Source organism: Phycodurus eques, chromosome 1 (assembly GCF_024500275.1).
Source record: "Phycodurus eques isolate BA_2022a chromosome 1, UOR_Pequ_1.1, whole genome shotgun sequence".
Classification (NCBI taxonomy): Eukaryota; Metazoa; Chordata; class Actinopteri; order Syngnathiformes; family Syngnathidae; genus Phycodurus; species Phycodurus eques.
The window spans coordinates 41,611,621-41,634,472 of NC_084525.1; the positions used below are offsets into that span (position 1 = coordinate 41,611,621).

The 22,852-nt window shown below is 44.0% G+C and overlaps 1 protein-coding gene across 8 annotated transcripts in view; it reads left to right on the forward strand.

Moving 5' to 3' along the window:
• The window catches only part of LOC133410816 (mitogen-activated protein kinase kinase kinase kinase 4-like), a 50,267-nt gene extending 29,496 nt beyond the window's left edge, over positions 1-20,771 (forward strand). Inside the window, exons 14-32 of one of the 8 annotated variants that reach the window (XM_061692363.1) lie at positions 2,820-2,906; positions 3,126-3,572; positions 4,047-4,199; positions 9,541-9,789; positions 10,018-10,109; positions 10,197-10,324; positions 10,422-10,516; positions 11,421-11,599; positions 11,706-11,838; positions 12,101-12,370; positions 17,120-17,237; positions 17,326-17,496; positions 17,562-17,705; positions 17,786-17,920; positions 18,000-18,100; positions 18,183-18,332; positions 18,405-18,564; positions 19,247-19,386; positions 19,449-20,771. In XM_061692363.1, coding sequence (XP_061548347.1) covers positions 2,820-2,906; positions 3,126-3,572; positions 4,047-4,199; positions 9,541-9,789; positions 10,018-10,109; positions 10,197-10,324; positions 10,422-10,516; positions 11,421-11,599; positions 11,706-11,838; positions 12,101-12,370; positions 17,120-17,237; positions 17,326-17,496; positions 17,562-17,705; positions 17,786-17,920; positions 18,000-18,100; positions 18,183-18,332; positions 18,405-18,564; positions 19,247-19,386; positions 19,449-19,532 — 3,036 coding nt within the window. In that variant the 3' untranslated portion in view covers positions 19,533-20,771. Of the gene's footprint in view, positions 1-2,819; positions 2,907-3,125; positions 3,573-4,046; positions 4,200-9,540; positions 9,790-10,017; positions 10,110-10,196; positions 10,325-10,421; positions 10,517-11,420; positions 11,600-11,705; positions 11,839-12,100; positions 12,371-15,649; positions 15,917-15,942; positions 16,488-17,119; positions 17,238-17,325; positions 17,497-17,561; positions 17,706-17,785; positions 17,921-17,999; positions 18,101-18,182; positions 18,333-18,404; positions 18,565-19,246; positions 19,387-19,448 lie in introns of those variants that run through there. The other 7 variants (XM_061692372.1, XM_061692407.1, XM_061692415.1 and 4 more) reach the window with 7 other exon arrangements.
• Positions 20,772-22,852: the final 2,081 nt, after the last annotated feature.

A 22,852-nucleotide genomic window follows, 5' to 3' on the forward strand; every position in this document is an offset into this window, starting at 1 on the left:
CAAGGAGTTTTTGTGAAATGAAAATTACAATTTTATACTAAGTCCATGTTAGAGAGTCACTCTATGGAAGTCTAAATAGCCAAAATACGGCCCTTTAAGTAAACCCCTTTGTTTTGTTTCATGTGGCAAGGCAAGGGAAGGACGATTTCTTTTTTTTTTCTTTTTTAGCTACTTGGGCACGCAAATAGAAAATGAGAACACTCGCATGCGTCTACAGGAGGCCAAAACTCCTGTCCAGTTGCTAACAACAAAGACCAACTCGCCATGTTTCTCATATCACTCATTAGGCCACGCCCCTTAAAGACTCACATCGAACACTACAGTTGTTGTTGTGAGTCGGAATCTCTCAATATACAGTAATTCCACTTTATAAAAGTAATTTATTTCCTTTTCTATTTTATGTTAAGATTTTGGACAACAGTCTTCTTTTTTTTCTTCTATTTTTTATTTTTTTATTTTTTTATGGACAACAAAAATGTTTTTTTTGGGGGGGGTTGGAACAGATTAATTGCATTACAGTTCCTCTCAGTGTGGAGTTTTGATACACAGATCATAATTATTCTGTTTCTAAAATGTTGGCTTAAACCAAATTGTACGAAAGCAAAGCATCAGTTCGCATAGGAAATAATATTACAGCAAAATAAAGTGTAACTCCAATTGTTCCAGAAACCCAGAAATATTAACAAAAAATTTTTTTTTATAGAGAATAACTATAGCTGAAGATACAGAAAACTATGTGTAATAAATAAAAATCATGAATAAAATGGATAAACATTAAACATCGCTGAACATTTATTGAACATAATACCAACATTTAAGCCAATGCATGTAATTGTCTCTATGACTACGTTACGGTCTCTTAGCACCCTCTAACGGTCAAAAGTTCATACTGCGAAGGAGTGAATTATGTAGTAACTGTAGTTGTATGTCCATTTATTTATGACGTCAGAAGCATAAAACATCGCATTTGAAGACTCTTGATGGCATATGACAGAAAGCAAAGAAGTTAGATAGGGGAGGAGAGGTTATTGCTTAGAATTTTTTGTTTTGTTTTTGTTTTTTTTAACTTTCCTAGCAATATTTCTTGATTTTTACCGTGGAATTTTCTTTTGCTCAGTGGTGGCTTTTTGAAGAGTTGCACTCAATAAAGAAGCACAAAAACCTTCACAATGCTTCAAACTTGGTGTCACTCGCGTGGAAGTGCTGCACCCTGTAACACAGTAACGTCTCACGTACTTAAATTCGGCTGACAAAATATGAACAGAAATACAGACAGTAGAAACAATGATACATGGCATGTTCAAGTAGTAAATAAATGACTGGATAATGGCCGTATAACTTGGCATGGCAACATGTTCACAACCCTACAAGAAAACAAAAGTTGGGCATGGAATGTTTTGTGTGGATGTTCGAGTCTAGGAAATGAGTGCTGAGTCTTGCGGGCAGATGAGTTTGTCACTGACCATTTTCAAACCGACGAAAAACCGAATCTTACGAAAACGGGCATATGAAAACCTAGGTTCCACTGTACTTGTATGTCAAGGTACCACTGTATAGTAGGGGTTGAACAGAGAAATCTGTGAATGGACTTTACCACTGCGCAAAGACTGTTAGAGCTAGAAGTTTACTAATTGCTAATCATGTGTTTTAGCATTAACATGGAAGCCTCGTGGCATCCTAGCAGGTGCCTCAAATGCGTGGAAATACTTTACTAAAAATGAGACCAGTAGCACGGTCACTTGTAAATGTGCTAGTCTGTCCTCATATATAATAAAAGCACAAATGCTATGTTTTCCCATCTAAAGTGGCACCTACTAACACTAATATTTAAAATTTTCAAGTCAGCCATCAACTAGAGAAATCACTAAACGCCCTCTTGTAACAGAAAAGACAGAAGATATACTGTATATACAGTATAGCATCTGCTTAGATCATGAAACGAGGATGAGCGGTGGTTGATCAACATGAATGTTGGCTGGAACCACACCCAAAAACATGCAACTATTATTTTGCTTAAGCCTAAAACCTTCATCCTGCAGACACATGCCCCTCATCCACCTTCCACTCGCACCACCCAACAGTTGCAGAAGACACATTCACACATCGGACAGGAGTGTTAGTTGATGGGATCATTTGTGACCGACACATCACAACACTTAACATCTCGCTTGAATTGATTCACACAATTATCCTATTTAACGCTCACTTTCAAACACAATCGACGCTATAATAGCTGCGAGTTAATGAGAAGTAATAATGTGTGCAGCCATGTTTGAGTATGTAGTGTTTGTGATGGCGTACATACATGATTGGCTTCAATAATGATGATAGTTTTGTCACTAAAATGTGTATGGCACTTGTTGGTTTCTTCAATACAACCTTTATTTTCTCAAAAATTTAGACAGTAGTTGTTTGGTTTTGCAGGATTAGGAAATACACCATTGAACAATGCTATTATAGGCAATCTGCGCGTAGGCGTGGCTCTTTTTGCCGAAATTGCTCGTCAGCTTTCGCATTTGTGTATGTAATATATATGTATATGTATATATGTATATGTATATATGTATATATATATATGTATATATATATATATATATATATATATATGTGTGTGTATATATATATAAATATATATATATATATATATATGTGTGTGTGTATATACTTTAAATAGTACCTTTCAGAGGCCCCAACGACGCGTAACAGTATTCCACTGAGTAATTAAAATGGGATTTTGAAAAAAAATAGTGTACGGGGACATAAACTAAACCTGGACATTGACATGAATTTGAACTCTAATTATCGCTTTGCTTTGATAGGAGTACATCCGGCGGCAGCTCGAGGAGGAGCAGAGACATTTGGAGATGTTACAGGAGCAGCTGCTGCGTGAACAGGCCATGTTACTAGTAAGTCACACAACCACGTGACCTAAAACATGCATTTTAGTATATTTGTCACCTCACTTCATCTGAACTGGCTCCAGGTTTGTATCATTCTCTTAATGTTTGAGAGGAAGGAGAGGTAGTGGGACAATCTCCCAGCAGGAAATTAGGCAAAATTGTAGACGTACTTTTTGGTAGAAAATGATTGAGGCGACAGCATTGAATCCCCAAAATGTGCGCTAGGAGTTCAAGTGGCGCGAGTTGGAGGAGCAGCGCAAGGCTGAGCGGCTACACAAGCGGCTGCAGCAAGAACAGCTGCTGTCACTCCAGCGTGCATCCCGGCAGCAGCTTGGTGATAAGGCCAAACTCCCCTCAGACCCTAGCAATGCTCTGATGACCACCCCGCCCCCCAACAGAATCCTTACCCTGCCCCCACAAGCTGTAGTACTCAACAGTACCGTTACAATACTGACAGGCGTCTCTGAGAACTCTGGAATGCCACAGGACGGCGCTAAAGCTCAGGCAGCAGTGTCAGAGAAAAGCGACCCTGATGAGAATGTCAGCCACATTCTCTCCTCCTGTAGTCCCAAACCTCTTCAGCCTGAACCCTCCATCCACTTCACACTTCCTCTGGGAGATCATGCTGAGCTTGATAGACCGGTCAATCATCTTCCTCAGCCTATCAGAGAGGTGAACCCCCTTGTTGACTCTGACTGGCCTGCCGCCTGCTTTTTCCATCTTCTTGCTTTGTCTTTGCTCTGCCCCTGTGACAACGACAGAGATGGTGCCAACAACACTAGAGTTACCATGATTTCTCCTTTGGAGACCAAAAATGGCAAATTCCTGATGGAGTTAATGGCTGCGCTGCCCTTGTGAATTGGGCAGCTGCATGTAAATGGGCAAAGCTCAAACTAACATTCAAGCAGCGAGGCACGTCATTATTAACAACAGTCTTTCCTTCCTTTTAAGTATTCAAAGATGTTGATGCAATAACCTATGTTCTCCTGTGTCTGTGCAGCTTCAAGCATGACTTGTCACACTTGCCGCTCGCCTTTATAGACAATGAAAGAAGCATTCTGATTGTGATGATGGACCTTTGAGCTTGATTGTCAGCACTGACGTTTGATCCTTATTGTTTGTCTTATTGTGGTTCCCTCACCCCAGGCTGACGAACGATACCGTAAGAATATTCAAGGTTCTCCTCAGACTGCCGCTCCTCCCAAGCAACCTCCTCTTCCCCCCCGCTCTGCTGAACCCTTCTCCAACGGTAGCAGCTCGTCCGAGGCCTCTGCTATGCACCGGCCCATGGAACCTCAGGTAACTGCTCTACTCCACTTCTTCCTCCCTCAGTATTGCATAAACAAAATGAATATTGTTGCTGCGTGAGGAAAAACCTTGTAGTGTATATCCATTTCATCCATTTGTAGCGATTATATATCAAATAAGAATTGTAATTAATTTAGCATAAAGTAATAAGCCGGGAGCGATGTTTGCGTTACTACTGGTTTATTGTAATTTTGATTTGTTAAAATCAAACTATTGTCTCAAAGGGCACCCCCGACAATTTTACAAGTTTAACTTTAGGCGAAATGACGACAAAACCTTTTAAATCAGTCTCATAATCTGGGCGTTGCTACACAATGACATTTTGAGTCCTAGGTTACAGAGGTTTACTTAAATTCAGAACACACAGAAAATACGACCCAGAGTGGAATTCTATGGTATATTTAATGAAACACAACTACAAGCTACAAAAATAAAATAACACTGAGGGTAAACGAAAGAGAGAATAAGGCGTATGAAAATGGAAAAGAGGACATCGTGTGTGGTCACTGGGCTAAAATAAATGAGCGTTTAATGCGTTGAGTCAGAGCGAGAGAAGGCAAAGTTGGGATTTCATATGAAGCGAGTAATTTCCCTACAATTATTGCGCACTGATGTCGTACATCATAGTAAGGTTTGCAGTGTCCACTCACAAACGTAGATCATCTGGTCTTTGGTGTGGTCTTCCTCCGGAGCTCAGGCAGAAAGGAAGAAGGTTCGGTTGAAGAAAAACCAGATGCACAAAAATAAAAAGAAATAGGAAAGGAAAGTTGTGGTCCCGTTTGGGATGCGCTCATAACTTCTGTGCCGGTTGACCTTGAGCTCTGGCCCTCAGAGGCGTGCGCGATCTGTCCTGGATGCCGGCAGCTATTCGTTGAGGCCCCACCGACCGATTGTGGATAGGGAAAGTGATCGGAGCCGCATGGTCGACTTCTACGATCGAAAACGCCGCTGACTTGGTTGCGGCGAGCGTTCGCACACGTGGTGGCACCCGGTGTTCACCCAAAGGCGCCCGAGGATAAAAAGGGGACCAAAAGAAGGCCACCCAGCTGGCGAGCTGCCAGCAAAGGTACAAGGAGAAGGAAAAAGAAGCCTCAACACTACTCAACTCCTGAGAAAGTTGTGAGTTTAGAGGTAAATACCCCTGGGGCAGGGCGTAGGAGGAGGGAGTTCCAACTTGGAGAAGACCACGCCCACCAGCGCGAAGCCATCCATCCATTTTCTGAGCCTCACTAGGGTCGCGAGCGTGCTGGAACCTATCCCAGCTATCATCGGGCAGGAGGCGGGGTATACCCTGAACTGGTTGCCAGCCAATCGCAGGGCACAAACAAACAACCATTCACACTCACATTCACACGAGCAATTTAGAGTTGTCAATTAACCTACCATGCATGTTTTTGGGATGTGGGAGGAAACTGGAGTGCCCGGAGAAAACCCACGCAGGCACGGGGAGAACATGCAAACTCCACACAGGCGGGACCGAGGGTTGAACCCCGCTCCTAAGAACTGTGAGGCAGACGCTCTAACCAGTCGGCCGCCGGGTTTTGAAATCATATTAATCTAAAACACTCCTACCTTTGTACTCTCATGCATACACTAATTGTTTAAACTTTGGTTGTGGCATATCGGTTGCTTATTGTTCAATACAACATTTTGTACTGTTTGATTTCCAATCATGAACAGCTTTCAAAATCTTGCAGAGGACCTGTCAAAGTGGCAATGGGGACACAGACACCAAGGCATACATTTGGAATATTTCTACCAAGTTTGCAAGATATAAAAACTCACATTTTATCTTCCGTTAACAAACATCAAAGGCATGTCCACAAGTTCTGGCGCTTGCAGTTCCTCTCAACGCCAGTGGGTGGCGCCTCACGCACATGGGTGAATATTAACCACATAGTCTGCTTGATGGGAGTGTCCCTCCAATCTGTTGGTCGGGGAAGGAGTCTTTTGAAGACAGGAATAAAGATTTGACAAGAAGGTGCTAATTAGGTTCTGGTTCACGTGACGTACACTAAGCGTCTCACAGCAGGGCAGCGTGGAGGAGTAGGTTTCTCAAATGGTTGCGAGTCTGTGTGGCGCCTCGATTTGTGGATTTTGTCCACTACACATTTAACATATCCATCCATTTTCTACCACTTATCCGAGGTCGGGTCGCGGGGGCAGTAGCTTTAGCAGGGACGCCCAGACTTCCCTCTCCCAGCCACTTCAGCTCTCATCCAGGATCACGAGGTGTTCCTAGGCCAGCCAAAAGATGTAGTTTCTCCAGCGTGTCCTGGGTTGTCCCTGACGTGGTCCCTGACGTGCCCGGAACACCTCACCAGGGAGGCATCCGAATCAGATGCCTCAGCCACCTCATCTGGCTCCTCTCAATGCAGAGGAGCAGCTACTCTACTCAAAATTCCTCCCGGATGAACTAGCTTCTCAACTTATCTCTAAGGGAGAGCCCGGATACCCTGCGGAAGAAACTAATTTCAGCCGCTTGTATCCGGGATCTTGTTCTTTCGGTTATGACCCACAGGTCGTGACCATAGGAACATAGATCGACTGGTAAATTGAGAGCTTCGCCTTTCGGCTGAGCTCCGGCAGACCGATCCGCCTGTTGATCTCCCGTTCCATTCTTCCCTCACTCGTGAACAAGATCCCAAGATACTTGAACTCCTCCACTTGAGGCAGGATCTCATCCCCGACCTGGAGAGGACATGCCACCCTTTTCCCACTGAGGACCATGGTCTCAAATTTGGAGGTGCTGATTCCTTCACACTCTGCTGCGACCTGCTCCAGTGAGAATTGGAGATCACGGCTTTATGAAGCCAACAGAACCACATCATCTGCAAAAAGCAGAGATGCAACATTGAGGCCACCAAACCGGACCCCTTCTACGCCTCGACTGCGCCTTGAAATTCTGTCCAGAAAAGTTATGAACAGAATCTGTGACAAAGGGCAGCCTTGGCAGAGTCCAACCCTCCCTGGAAACGAGTCTGACTTACTGCCGGATATGCGGCCCAAACTCTGATTCCGGTCGTACACGGACCGAATAGCCCGTATCAGAGGGTTCAGTACACCATACTCCCGAAGCACCCCCCCACAGGACTCCCCGAGGGACACGGTCGAGCGCCTTTTCCAAGTCCACAAAACACTCCCATGCACCCTCGAGGACCCTGCCGAGGGTGTAGAGCTGTTCCACTGTTCCACGACCAGGTCGAAAACCACACTTCTCCTCCTGAATCTAAGATTTGACTTCCCGACGGACCCTCCTTTCCAGCACCCCTGAATAGACCTTACCAGGGAGGCTGAGGAGTGTGATCCCCCTGTAGTTGCAACACACCCTCCCGTCCCCCTTCTTAAAAAGGGGGACCACCACCCCGGTCTGCCAATCCAGAGGCACTGTCCACGATGTGCACGCGATGTTGCAAAGGCGTGTCAACCAGGACAGCCCCACAACATCCAGAGCCGAATCTCATCCACCCCCGGGCCTTGCCACCGAGGAGCTTTTTAACCACCTCGGTGACCTCAACCCCAGAGATAGCAGAGCCCGCCTCAGAGAACCCAGACTCTGCTTCCACATGGGAAGGCGTGTCGGTGGAATTAAGGAGGCCTTCGAAGTATTCTCCCCACCGACTCACAACGTCCCGAGTCGTGGTCAGCAGCGCCCTATCCGCACTATAAACCGTGTTGATGGTGCACTGTTTCCCCCTCCTGAGACGCCGGAGGGTGCACCAGAATTTCCTCGAAGCCGTCTGGAAGTCTTTCTCCATGGCCTCACCGAACTCCTCCCATCCCCGAGTTTTGGCTTCAGCGACCACCAAAGCTGCATTCCGCTTGGTCAGCCGGTACCCATCAGCTGCCTCAGGAGTCCCACTGGCTAAAAAGGCCCGATAGGACTCCTTCTTCAGCTTGACGGCATCCCTCACCGTTGGTCCATTTAACATATGAAAATCAAAATTTTGCTTAATTTGTTTGTAAATTACCTACAGGAGTATAAAAATAATAAAATAAACAAAGGCCTCTGTATCGGTCTGTCTTGGTGAAGAAGGAGCTGAGTCAAAAGGCAAAGCTCTCAATTTACTGGTCGATCTACGTTCCTACCCACACCTCTGGTCACGAGCTGTGGGTCATAACCGAAAGAACAAGATCAAGGATACAAGCAGCCGAAATTAGTTTCCTTTGCAGGGTGTCTGGGCTCTCCCTTAGTGATAGGGTGAGAAGCTCGGTCATCTTGGAGGGGCTCAGAGTCGAGCTGCTGCTCCTTCACATCAAGAGTAGCCAGATGAGTTGGTTTAGGCATCTGATTAGGACGCCTCCCTGGTGACGTGTTCTTGGCTCGTCCCACCGGGAGAAGCCCTCAGGGGCGACCCAGGACATGCTGAAGAGACTGTCTCTCGGCTGGCCTGCGAGCGCGTCGGGTTTCCCCCGGAAGAGCTGGACGAAGTGGCTAGTGGCTGAGGAGAGGGAAGTCTGAGCCTCCCTGCTCAAGCTGCTGCCCCCGTGACCTGATCTCAGATAAGCGGAAGAAGATGGATGGAACAATTATACAATTACAGAACTGAGTTCCACAAAACTTGGTGGAGCGGTGATTCAAGTAGCAGAGAAAAGCCCCTTGAGCATACATGTTTAGAATACACGTATATAAAGTGGTAACTGTGAAAAGATCTACATTTCCGGTGTGAAATCTAGATGCTGTGTAGTGTTGTCTTAAAAAATACTCAGCAGCGAAAAAGTTGTTTCTTTCTCTTAACAAAACATTGTTAAGAGAAAGAGAACGTTGTACATGGTTTTCATCAGAAGATGACTACAGTATGTACTCGGTGGCGCTATCGCACGTCCTAAAGACAACTCAAATCAGTGTTTCCTAACCTTTAGTGAGGAAAGGCACCCATATTGTTAGTGTTGTGCCATGATATTCTTTGAAACAAAAATGTCACAAAATCTATGAACACTTAATGCTATGAATAATGATGTAATAACAATGACCTTAATTTACCCAGTGTAAAATCTGTGCACGTTTAATTGAACAAAAAAGCTATTCTGTGTAATGGATGGCAACAGGTGGATACAAAAGTTTATTATACCTTCTATTATCAAATGGAAGAGCATTAAATTGTAATTAATATTGTCAGACAAATAATTTAGATAATTTCCTGCATAATCCTTGATTATCTCTCACGGCACTGTGATTGGGAATCACTGGTTTACATATGTCCTGACGATGATCGCAGTCTTTATTTTGTTGTCTCTTGTTTGCATGTGTGTAAAGCTAAGTGCATGCATGTACACCACGCATCTTCCCTTGTGTCTCACTGTGTTTCACCCCCTCCCTCACTCCTTAAAGGTCCAGTGGTCCCACCTTGCTGCTCTAAAGAGCAGCAATAGCGCTGCCCCCTCTCCTCCTCCTCTACCCGCGGTCGCTCGCTCCCAGTCCTTCAGCGAGCCCGGTGCCGTTACTTCTAGCTTTGCACAACTCCACCTGCGCTCCCAGGATCCCCACCATCATCACCCATCGCCTGCACGCACTGACCCCCAGCCCCAACCTCCCCTCCATCAGCCTCAAGCTCAGCCCGGTGACGAAGTGCCACCCAAGGTAAGGAGTCATAAAGGGCCGCCTCCCTCCCCTGGTGCACTCCATTCAGTTTCCTCATTCATGTCGTCATCTCTGTCAGTCCCCTGACCATGCTACTCAAACACAACCTGTCTGTCTGTAATTGAACTTTCATGTAAAAATGTTTTGCTGTCTATAAAAAGAGTGTTTCCTCGTGTCACTAGTGGGTGACAGTTTAACAGGTTTAAAGCAAACATTGCATGTGTCCAGGTACCTGTGAGAACAACGTCCCGTTCGCCAGTACTCTCTCGCCGGGAGTCACCACTGCCATTGCAGCCTGGTGGCCAGAGGAACACATCTGGGTAAGTCGAGAAGATGTTAAAGTAGATAGATTGTGACACTTTTGAATGGCCCTGTACATGTTATTGAAGCTTTCTTCTCTTGGGCAGAAATGTGGAGCAGCGCCCCTTGTGGGACCGGGTGGAGAAGCTGCAACCGCGGCCCGGCAGCGGGAGTTCCTCTGGCTCTTCCAACTCCAGCTCCCAGGCCAGTCCTGGGGACCGCTTCAGGCCACGCTGTGAGTCCCCTAGTATTGTACTCGGCCACTTCCTGTCTGTCCGCCACCAATAAAAAACAACATTTTCTAATCCAGTTTCCTCTTTTGATCTTCCAAGCATCCTCCAAGTCTGAAGGATCGCCTTTCCAGCGTCCTGAGAATCTTCCCAAAAAAACTGAGGAAAAGAACTTGGCCAGGCCTACTCGACCTGCTGTATGTTTCCATGTTTTTAGTGGGCCAGCAAACCTTTTTGTTTTATTTATTTACTTATTTTTTTTGCGCAAAGGTGAAAACTCTCAATGTTTTTCCACTCACGCACCTTACATGTACCTTCATATGAATCCACTACCTGTTTGTTTTGGGGGGAACCGCTTAGGTTGTCGTGGTAAGACTATTAGGTAAAGGTCCCATATTTTGGCTATTTAGACCTCCATAGAGTGACTCTCTAACATGGACTTAGTACAAAAGTGTCCAAACACCTTGGTTTTGTCACGTCCAGAAAAGGCCCCTCTGACAGCTACTTTTGTTACTTCTGACCCGGTTTTGTATCTTCTTTGTCCATGTTTGGCTAAGACCGCCCCCTTTCCTCTGATTGGTTGTCTCCATGTAGCAGACCGATTTGTGAGAGCACACGTGTTTGTCTACAGCGCTGGCTCGGGAGCAGAGAGTTAGGCGGAGATCTTCGCGAGTGACGTAGATAAGCTCGAGAAATTTGAATGACCCGATTTCAGGCCACTTTTCGAACTCAGTAATGCATGGAAGATTTTAATTCATACTGTATTTCACGTTTACTGAGGCACCGTAGAGACAATGTTACAACCCAAACGCTAGAAAAGCTTTGGCAAAATACCGGACACTTAAAGGAGATATATCACCTCCGGTCATTGCCCTGTAAAATAAATATAAAATCTTAGACACTTTGATTTCTTTGGAAGATGAATGCAATCCAATTCTTTAGTTTTGCAATGTGATAGTGTGGCTCCTCTTCTTTCCTCACTTTGTTGCCTTATGCAGTGTCCGACACGCGATTTTAAGACAACCACATTGGAATGCACATTCACTCTTCCTGTCACTTTGTCTCCTGTCTTAACTGTTTTTGGTTATCACTACTCCTTAGGACCTGACAGCCCTCGCTAAGGAGCTTCGTGCGGTGGATGACGTGCGGCCTCCACACAAGGTGACGGACTACTCTTCCTCAAGTGAAGACTCCGGCACCACTGATGAGGAGGAGGAGGAGGAAGTAGACCAGGAAGCAGGAGAGGAATCTACCTCAGGAGCAGAGGACTCCCGTTCTGGGTTGGTGGAACACTGATTGACCATTCTGCTATTTGTTTCTTTGTAGAAAGTTTGAAAGTTCATGTTTTTCCTAAGATGTTCTTAAAATGATTCTGATTGTGCACAGCAGATCTACTCACGGCTTCCACAGGAGGCTGAGCAATGGGGAGACCGGGTCTGCCAAAACCATGCTGGTTGAAGACTCTGAGAGCAACCAGGCCACCACACCCTCAAAGGATGGCACACTGGTCATCAGACAGGTAGGAAGAGGAGATGGGAATCTCCTTTTAGAACATTTTCAACCCAAAGAACAAAGAGACAGTGTTTCTTTGTCCAGTGTTTTCATCCATTCATTCACTACAATCCTCACCACATTAGTCTATCATCAAAGGCCCACTCCGAATGTTTTTTTTAAAAATTATTATTATTGGAAGAAGAAGATCTTAAAAACACAAGACTGCAGAATGCATCATCTTTCCTGCTGTTCACTGGAGCCAAAAGTGTGCCTGTTCTTGCTTGCAGAGCACCACTGACATTAAGCGGTTGGTCAATCTCTCCTCCTCTTCCCCGGCCGGTGCCTCTCACGGTCAGCCCCAATCCCTCAGCCACAGCCTCCAAGAGAAAAATGGCTTCACTGGCTGCATTCACCACCTACCAGACCTTATCCAGCAGAGCCATCACTCCCCTTCCTCTTCCACATCCATGCTTTCCTCCTCCTTCTCATCACCACCTAGCCATGCCAGTCTGGCCATGTCCCCACTGAATCCCCTGGACAAGCTTGTTGCCATCGAGGTACGTTGCCCTCACTCGGCTGAGGCCAACAACTGCAGGAATGGACTGCAGGGAGTTCAGGCTCGGACACAAAGACAGCCAATCTGGGTCAAGTACCAGTTGAATCTCTTAATTCTTACTCAGTTTCCGAGCCCAACACAAGCATACGAATTAGACTAGCGCCATAATAGTGTTTGCTTCCAATTATGCTGAACTACAGTGGAACCTACAAACCTGCTCCTCACTAACGAAGTGAGGTGCGATTATGTTACAGCGGAGCCTCCATAGTCAAACACACTCGGTTTTAGGACACTGATTGACCTCCACACACTTTCTGCCATAGGGAATGATGAAAATAAAAATAGTCCCTTCTTTGCTTCAACTGACACAAATGACAAACATTTATTGACAGTCTTGTCATAGAAGTATAAAAATAAGTTAAGCAACCACGGTTAAGAGTAAAATGTAAAAACAATAAAACCTTAGTCAACTTTAAGAATGAAAGAAGAATGCATAATGTGTGTCTGGTTCATGTAGCAGATGCAAGTCGAAAGTAAAAAAGCTGCTGAGTGTCAGCAATAAAATGTCAAAATCCTTTATTTTCACTTTGACAACTAGCGATGATGGAAAAAGTCAAGATAGACAGAAGTATTGAGTGAGTCTGCTTAGCAGTGTATATTCTGTTATTTTCACATTTTTTAACAGCCCTTATTGAGGCTGGTCTTACTCTGGGATTAGTGCTGCAAAAGCCAGTGTCATGCAAGTTCTATCTATTGGAAAAAAACAAAAGGATGAGAAAAATTAATACGTTTTGTGACTTTAGAGGATTTTGTTTTGTTTTTTTGCAATTCCCATTTGCACAACATCAAGTGCATTTGACTTTCGAGGTTCCACTGTATTTACAAATGTTTTAATGTTGCCCCCCTAATTTATTTATTTATTTTTATTTTATTTTATTTTTTTTAAAACCTCTGAGCCTGTACAAAACCTATAGTACCATCCTGGTTGTTGGGTCTGGCAGATCTGCGTTTTCTCAATCCTGCTGACTTTACTCTGGCTTTCCCCTTCGTCCTGATAACATGGCTGCCTCCTGGTCATAGCATGGAGGGAATCCTACTGCAGCTTCTTGGGGTGATCTAACAAGCAAGTGTCTCTGCTTTGCGTTGTGCTCGTACGTGCTTGGTGCTTTTTTTCATCATTCCTGCCTCAAGCCAGATGCATTTTGGTGGTGGATTTAGGATCCTCTTCTGCCTGCATTTTACTGCAGCCCTAAATATACGCTGCGACCATTTCTTCCTTTTCACTCCTCTTTTCCCTTTTCTGTCCATACTAACTGCAAGACTGCGTCTCTACTTCAGCTACGTTTTATAATGCTTGTCTTAACAAAAAATATTTTTGTTTATATGCGCTATACACTATTGTATAGGTGCACACACGCACGCACAGAGGGTCCTTGTTTATGACGGTCCCGACATACTGTACACGATTTTGAGGTTACGAGTAGCGTGCCATAAAGTGCACAGCGGCTTAATACGCCACATGGCACACGAACGCACACTTAGTTAATGGCGTTCTTACTTTTTTTTTCTATTTGTTTTATATTCATGGCCTCAAAGTGCTTTTTTAATAAAAATAATTACTGTATGTATGACTTTACTATGTTATCAGGTAAACACCGCTTACATACATTCAGTTACACTACCCTGTTTATATGTCTGTGTATGCAGATATACAGTGCCATGAAAAAGTATTGGCCCCCTATTCAAGTTCTTATTTTTTTTTTGCATGGTTTCTCCACTTTAATGTTTAAGATTTGCAGAAAAAGATAACCCAGGTAAGCATAAAATGCAGTTTTTAAAATGGTGATTTTATTTATCAAGGCGATAAAAAGTTTTAAAAGCTACCTGGCCCTATATGGAAAACGTAATGGCCCCCTAAAGCTAATAACTGGATGGGCCACCCGCTGCAGCAACAACTCAAATCAAGCGTTTTCTTTAACTGGCAATGAGTCTTGCACATCTCTGTGGAGATATTTTTACCCACTCTTACTTGCAGAATTGTTTTACTTCAGCAACACTGCAGGGTTTTTTTTAGCATGAACGGCCTTTTTAAAGTCATGCCACTGCACTTCAGTCGGATTCAAGTCCGGACTTTGACTAGGCCACTCCAAAACCTTCATTTTGCTTTTTTTAAGCTATTCAGAAGTCGACTTGCTGGTGTCTTTATGGGTTGTTGTCCTCCTGCCGAACCCAAGTCCGCCTCAGCTTGAAGGTATGAACTGAGGGCCGAAGATTCTCCTTCAGGATTTTCTGGTCAAGAGCAGAATTCATGGTTCCATCAATCACAGTCGTGCAGGTCCTGAAGGAGAAGCAGTCCCAGACCATCACACTACCACCACCATGTTTGACTTTTGGTATGATGTTCTGTCACGAGACACACACCTTCCAAAATGTTTTCTTTCATCTCGTCATTCCATAGTATATTCTCAGAAAAGTTTTGAGAACACATTGGGATTTTTTAATTTTAGTTTTTTTTTTTTTTTTTCCTTCTTTGTTGTTTTTGGTCAGCAGGTGTTTTCGCCTTAGAACTCTGCCATGGATGCTGTTTTTGCCCAGTCTCTTCCTTATTGTTGAATCATGAACGCTGACCTTAACTGAGGCGAGGGAGGCCAGCAGTTCTTCAGATGCTGTTAGGGATGCCCCGATCCAACTTTTTCACTTCCGATCCAATACCGATATTGCAGCCTTGAGTTTTGGCCGATACCGGTCTGATCCGATATCAGCAATAATCATAGATACTTTATTGTATTGAATGTTAGAAAAGGCTTCATGAAGTGATATTACTCAGAGAACAATAACCAGCCAACAGTAGGTATGTGGAAAAACTGACCCATGTATTATTAATCAATGGGTTGCTGTACATAAAGTAACTTTAAAAACCATGTAAAATAACCTGAATAAATATTAAATACAAATGATACTTTTTAAGTCGGAAATAACAATTCAAGTAATTTTTTTTTTTTTTTTTTTTTTTTTTTTTTTTTAACTGTCTCCTTTTACTATGGTGGGAACAGCAAGTGTGGCAAAGTATCTGGAGTATAGTTTTATGAACAATGTCGTGGCGGATAGGAATAATGTATCGTGAGACTTTAGTGCATCTGTTTGTGTGTGCCTTGTTGAAATCGCTGTTCCTGCTGTGTACGTCTTGACCTCTGAGTGGCAGTGTGGTGCACGCAATGAGATACACATGCAGTCACAAAGAAAGTACGATCGAATATTGTCAATAACTCATTTTTCACAGAGTTTGAAGCGAATACGGGAGTGAGGCAAACCGGCTCTTCTACTTGGCCCTGCCGCCCTCAGTCTACCACAATGTTACCAAGAACATAAAGCACAACTGTATGAGCGAAAAGTCAGTCTACATTTCTTGCCTCATCTCTTGCAGCGCACTGCTGTATGACTGGATGTTTGTAAGCAAAGGAATGCAAGCTGGCAGTTGGCAGGATGCCTTCACATACACTATATGCTAGAAGTTCAGGTCTTGGGTTAGATGTGAATAGTGTGTTGCAATGATACCCCATCTGTTCTTTGTAGAGGCTGGACCAGAGTGATTGTAGAGAAGCGGTTTGGACATGACCTCTGAAGAACTGTCCGCTCACCTCTCTTCTCTCTTCACTGAAGACCAGATCTACCGTATAGATCACTGGGAGTGTTATTATATTGCCTGTTTGTACCGCGTTTGTGTACCAATATTAATTATTTTGAGATAAGTATGAGTTTGATGCTAATTTTCATGAGCTTGTCAATGGTTTTTTTCATTCATTTTGTGTTAGCTTTGAGCTACCAATTTTTGTGAGGGTGGGGCAACAAACAAATCTGTCCTACTCCTTGCAACTATGTTAGCACCTTAGCAACCTGTTCCTGTGATCAATGTGGGCTCTGCATGCCATCTGGGCGCTGCTGAATAGAAGTGCAGGAGCGGGATAAGGAGATTTTAGATCCAGTCCGATCTAATCCGATACTTTTTTTTTTTTTTTTTGCTGACATCGGACCGATATCCCATCTCAAACATCTGCTCGGGACACCCCTAGATGGTGTCCTGTGTGACCTCCTGGAAGAGGCATCGCTGTGCACTTGGGGTAATGTTTGTAAACCGGCCACTCGTGGGGAAGGTTCCCCAGTGTTCCTTGTTTTCTATGTTTGTGGATAATGGTTCGCACCGTGGTTCACTGGACTCCTAAAGCTTGAGAAATGGCTTTGTAACCATTTCCAGACTAATGGATGTCTATTACTATATTTCTCATCTGTTCTTGAATTTCTTTGGATTGTGGCATTTTGTTGCAGCTTTTTGGAATCTTTTGGCCTCTTGATCGAACAGGTCTGGAGGTAATCAGGCTTGGGTGTGATTAGTAAAAATTAACTTTTTACTAAAGTTTTCCCAAAAATGTGACCAGCCACAGTTAATTCATGATTTAACAAGAGGGGCAATTACTTTTTTCACACAGGGCCAAGAAGCTTTGAATAGTTTTTTTTTTTTTTGTTAATACATAAAATCATTTAAAACCTGTTTTTTGTCTACTTGGGTTATCTTTCATACTTAGATTTGTTTGGATCTTAAACATTAAAGTAGGGAAACTGCAAAAAAATAAGAATTTGAGAAGGGGACAAATACTTCTTATTTATATGGTATTTACATGCATTGCAGCACCATCTTAAACTGCAACAAAGGAAGAAATGTTATGTTAACTCCTTGTTTTGCTGTCTTGGACAGAGCCAGTCAGAGAGCAATTCCATGTCCAAACACAAGTCGTCGTCCTCCTTCACTCCCTTCATTGACCCTCGCCTGCTCCAGATTTCCCCATCCAGCGGAAGCTCACTCAACAACATTGGTAGGTGAAAGGTTAAGTGCAGGGTACGTTATTCTGTTTGCGATTGTTGAATAGTTTGAACATAAAGTCTTACGCCATCTTCCTGCAGCTGGGTTCGGGCAAGACGTACGTCTGGCAGACCCGCTGAAATCTGACCCGTCCCGCAAAGGCTCGGTGGTCAATGTCAACCCTGTCAACACGCGCCCACCTAGTGACACGCCAGAGATCCGCAAATACAAGAAGAGGTTCAACTCAGAGATCCTGTGCGCTGCTCTCTGGGGTAGGTGTTTGTACTGTGAGGTCACAGCACCCTATCAAGTCGCTAAGCCATGCTTGTGACTACAGGGGTCAACCTGCTGGTGGGGACTGAGAGCGGTCTGATGCTGCTTGACCGCAGCGGTCAGGGGAAGGTCTACCCACTGATCAACCGGCGGCGTATCCAGCAAATGGATGTCCTTGAGGGACTCAATGTTCTGGTTACCATTTCAGGTACCAGCACTCAACTACTGTATGTTATTGATGAAGGGTTGACAGATGGTTGACTTGAGGAATGTGTTGTCTACTTTCAGGCAAAAAGAACAAGCTGCGAGTTTATTACCTGTCGTGGTTGCGAAACAAGATTCTGCATAATGACCCAGAGGTGGAGAAGAAGCAGGGTTGGGTTAATGTGGGCGACCTGGAAGGCTGCGTCCACTACAAAGTCGGTACGTGGGCTGAGTCAGTGATAAGCGAGACAGGCTGAGAGTAATATTCTCATTGTAATTGAATGATACTGTGTTCCAGTAAAATACGAGAGGATTAAATTCTTGGTGCTGGCCTTAAAGAACGCGGTTGAGGTTTACGCTTGGGCTCCTAAACCATACCACAAGTTCATGGCCTTCAAGGTGAGCAGGCCGAGCCAGTCAGATGTTTATTTTCTTCCATGTTTGATGCCCGAGTAATAACATGATCTTCGCTTGCTTTCAGTCATTTGGTGACTTGGTGCACAAGCCTCTGCTGGTGGACCTGACTGTAGAGGAAGGTCAGAGGTTAAAGATCATCTATGGCTCCTGCTCAGGCTTCCACGCTGTGGATGTGGACTCAGGCGCAGTCTACGACATCTACCTACCCACTCACGTAAATGCCTGGCTCAGCATCCCCTTCACTGTCTGACGTGCCCTCCCTTAATGGTCCCTCATTCACCTTCAGATCCAGACCAGCATTCAGTGCCATGCCATCATCATCTTGCCCAATACGGATGGAATAGAGCTGCTTGTCTGCTACGAGGACGAGGGTGTCTACGTTAACACATACGGGCGCATCACCAAGGACGTTGTGCTCCAGTGGGGGGAAATGCCGACTTCAGTGGGTAAGTGGATTAAAATGGATGAGGCTGGATTCACACTAGCAGTGTCAAGAGAACGGAATCAGAAATCTTCGGATCGGAATCAGGCCTCTTCCAAATGTGTATAAAAATCTGATACGTATTGGGTATCTGCCAATGCTGGTGCAGCATAAATGCACAGACCAGAGTCAGATCAGGCAGTCATTGAAATGCACAGATTACGAAAGAACTACGCCTGCCCAAAAAACACATATACATTTGAAAAACACCTGCACAATCGAAATTCCAGCAAAAGCAATGACAAAAACGTGGTCTAAATATGATGCATTTTAGGGGTATGGTGATAATTTACAAAATAAAACAATTACCAATGACAGCCAGGGGAGTTACCCTCAATGACATCAATTAGGTGTGGGTGGTGGGTGAGTCAGCTGAAGCCCACTAAACATGGAACATTTGATATTTGTATTAATTATGGTTGACTTCTGTGTAATCACTGCCTTGTGTTGTCACTTTAGGCCTCATCACATGTGGGTTGTTTCATGTGCTCCATAAATATAAATGCAATCATATCTGAAATGTGTCATTTGAAATGGCATTGGGCATCAAATTGTAATTGGGCACTTGGAAGTGCAGTGTTAATCCAGAGCCAGAGACATCAGTGACATGTAGTTGTTAAATCCTGTCTGTGTCTCCCTGTGTGTAGCCTACATTAGGTCGAACCAGATTATGGGCTGGGGTGAAAAGGCCATAGAGATCCGCTCAGTGGAGACTGGCCACTTGGACGGTGTCTTTATGCACAAGAGAGCCCAGAGACTCAAGTTCTTGTGTGAGAGGAATGACAAGGTACGTCCTGCATTTCATCATGACTCGACAGAAAAGAACATATTGTCCCCTTTGTCCTGCAGGTCTTCTTTGCCTCTGTGCGGGCTGGAGGTGCCAGCCAGGTGTACTTCATGACACTGGGACGCACGTCCCTCATGAGCTGGTAGTAGAGATGCCAGGACAGCTACGCAGCGAACAACAGATGACTACTGTGACAATGAAGATGCTTGCTCGCTCTTACACAACTAGGCCGCCAAACATCTGTCATCATGAATAGCCAGTGGTGCGCGGGATGTTGCATTTTGTGGGCGGGCGTGCGCGTGCTAGTAATCTATATTCTGACCGAAAATCCATTGAGTCTCCAACCTTTTGGGGCACACCTGTCTCCTCCCCTTGACCTTTCTGGAATGTCTACAACTTTGTGTGTCCTTGAGCAACCTCACATCTTGTATGCGTGCACAAGGTCAGTGCAGTGAGCACTGAGCATGTGCACAACTGAGGAGTAACCGCACGCACACACACACACACACGCACACACGCCTCTAATTGATCCAACGCTTTGTTGCCATTTTCAGTTCAGGTGACACAAGCTCCTCTTTCCACTCAATGGCTCACAAAACACTTGTATGCCTTCTACGATATACTTTGAAGGACTTTGGTGATAACGACAGGGTACAGGATTATCAGCTCCAACAGTTTCCAAGCATACCGCCCAAGCAAGTGGCATTGGTCCAAAGTTGCCCAATCTCTCCAATAGCTCAGACTTCTCATACACTGTATATTTTCTATTTGATTGCTGCACGTGAATACAGGGACGATCCACCATCGCGACTAAATGGACAAAAATTTGTATTAACCAACTGGTGGATCGTTCCTTTCCAGACAATGTGTAGGGATAAGGGTAAAACTGTGAATTAGATTTACAGAGTCAGCAGTTGAGTTCCAAGTGACGGGAAAAGAACAATGCTTGTGTGCATGAGATCTGACAGGATGTGAGCGCCACAGTGCCACTGTAGCTCCTATGAGTTCAGGTTGCCTTACGTAACGTTTCTACTGGAATACAACTGCTGAAAATCCTTGGCCGGTTCTATGAAGCATAAAAGTTGAAGGAACGCTTTAGTCAGAACCAGTGACCGGAGACACAATGGACCTTGTTTTAACATTTTTGAGCTTGTCTTTATCCCGTCCCCCCTCCCAACTTATCATATATGACAAGGCTGCTGTCATTTAACACCTAATGTCAAAGCTCGTCACATTCTGTAGCTGTTTGTGTCTACAAAAACGTTGACAATTTCCACCTTTCCCACCAAAACTTCACTGTCCGTCTGTGGAGAAACAGGTCAGTTGGTGAAAAATAATTCCACAGTGATGGCAAAAAAAAAACAAGTGGCATATTTTTAACCTGGGGTTACTTTTTAGTCTTTACCATGAGACCCTTTCAGATAACTATGCGACTGCTGTTTTTTTTTTTTTTTCCGTTTTCTTTTTTTTTTTTAATAGTAATGCACACGTGGAAAATGTTTACAGAAGTCATTGTTTTGTCAAACCAATGTGCATCATGAATATTTATGGATAATTTGAGGGCAGTTTTACCGTTTTTGTATTTTGTATTGCCTTTTTGTACTATCATTTAGAATTTCATGTACAGGATAAATGAAACTGCTCACAGTGACACCAATCCCCAGTCTTCACTGCTTCTTCTGCATCCTGCTCAGTGTGCCTCTGGGTAACAAGGATTCATTTTTTCCCCCACACCTTTTTTAATTTGCCTCAATAATTTATGTCATGTGTGTACTATGGGAATTACTGTTCTTACCCAAAGGTCCTTTCCATTGAATAAACTGAAATTTACATTGTGGTGTCATCCTTTGCTATAATGAAATTGGGTGGGGCGCAGACACACTGTGTGGGGGGGGTGTCAAAATAGGCATTTGGTGGGCATCGATCGCCGTCCCCCCCCTTGACGATCGATCAGCAGTTTGAAAATATAATTTAGTACACGAGTATTATCAAATATACACTTTATGTACTTGTAACGCTATTTAGTCACAATTTATACTCATGGATTAACAACTAATAAATATGTAATGTGAAAAGAAACTTGTTTGTATATATAGCCTATACGCATTCCCTAAATTAAAAATGTCTGTCAAAAAGTTTATAATTTGGAGGTGCCAGTGTTCCGTAGCAGTGGTCATTCATTCATTCTGTAAAAAAATGCTTCAGTGGGAGGTGGGACACCAAACAATGCAGTTTGTTGATTTATTATAATTATTATGAATTATATTTGAATAATTTGTTAATAACCCTTGATAGGGTTCCAAATATTTCTCCCCAGAAAGAGTGCAAAGCTGGACATTCCGTTCACGTGGTGAGCGTTAATCCGCAATAAGCATTTTAAACAGACGTCTGCTATATTTTATGGTATTTTTATGTACTGAGGACAACAATGGAAATAAGCCCTTTGGCTTTGTGTGTTTATCTTCTTCGGTGATGATAACGTGACTGAACAAGGGGCATAGTTAGTCATTTGGGGGCAAGGCAAACCCAGGCAAAAGTACCCACATCCATGTACTGCAAATATTTAATTTAGAATATTGTGTATTTATCATCAACTAAAATGTGTGAATTTGAGAACATTCTATTTCCTGAGTTTGATGATATAATATTATTATAATATTGTTTTCCCTACAATCCACTTACCCGACCGACACTTTATGACAGCTCAAACAGAGGGCTATTTGACTCCAAGGGTTCAAATACTTTTCCCACTGGCACTTTTGATGTTTTCACAAAATCCTGTAATTTCTCTTGAACAATTAACTTTTGAACATTGTAGGAACAGTACAAAACAACATATGTATTACAAGTACACTCCTACAAACATTTATGGGTTCAGTGACAGTGTGAATATGAGTGCAAATGGTTATCCGCGTCTATATGTGCCCTGCGACTGACTGGCGACCAGTTCAGGGTGTGGTCTGCCTTTCGCCCGAAGTCAGCTGGGATAGGCTCCAGTGCCCTGCGACGCTGAACAGGATAAGCGGTGTTGAGAATGGATGGATGGACAATGTCAGAAACATATATACACAATGAACTGGATGTGATCTGACGTGGTTACATAAGTATTGCACATAACTGCACGCTGCCAGAACTAAGACAAGAGCGTGCAAAATCCTCTCGGACCCTCCGCATCCCGGTCCCCAGCTCTTCCAGCTCCTTCCCTCAGGTAGGCGCTACCGATCAATGCAAACTAGAACTAGCAGACATTCCAACAGCTTCTTCCCTCTTGCAATCAACTTCTTAAACACCTAACCTACAATTTTATTGCAACATGCTGGCAATTGTTTTGACTTGAGTTCGTTGTCACATTTCTGTGGGGCCAATTATGTATTACTCGTGCACTCACTGTAGTAGTCTCGCCACGCTGCACTTTTTGCATATCTGTTGTTGACCAATTCTGGCCACTCATGCCAGAGTAGCATCT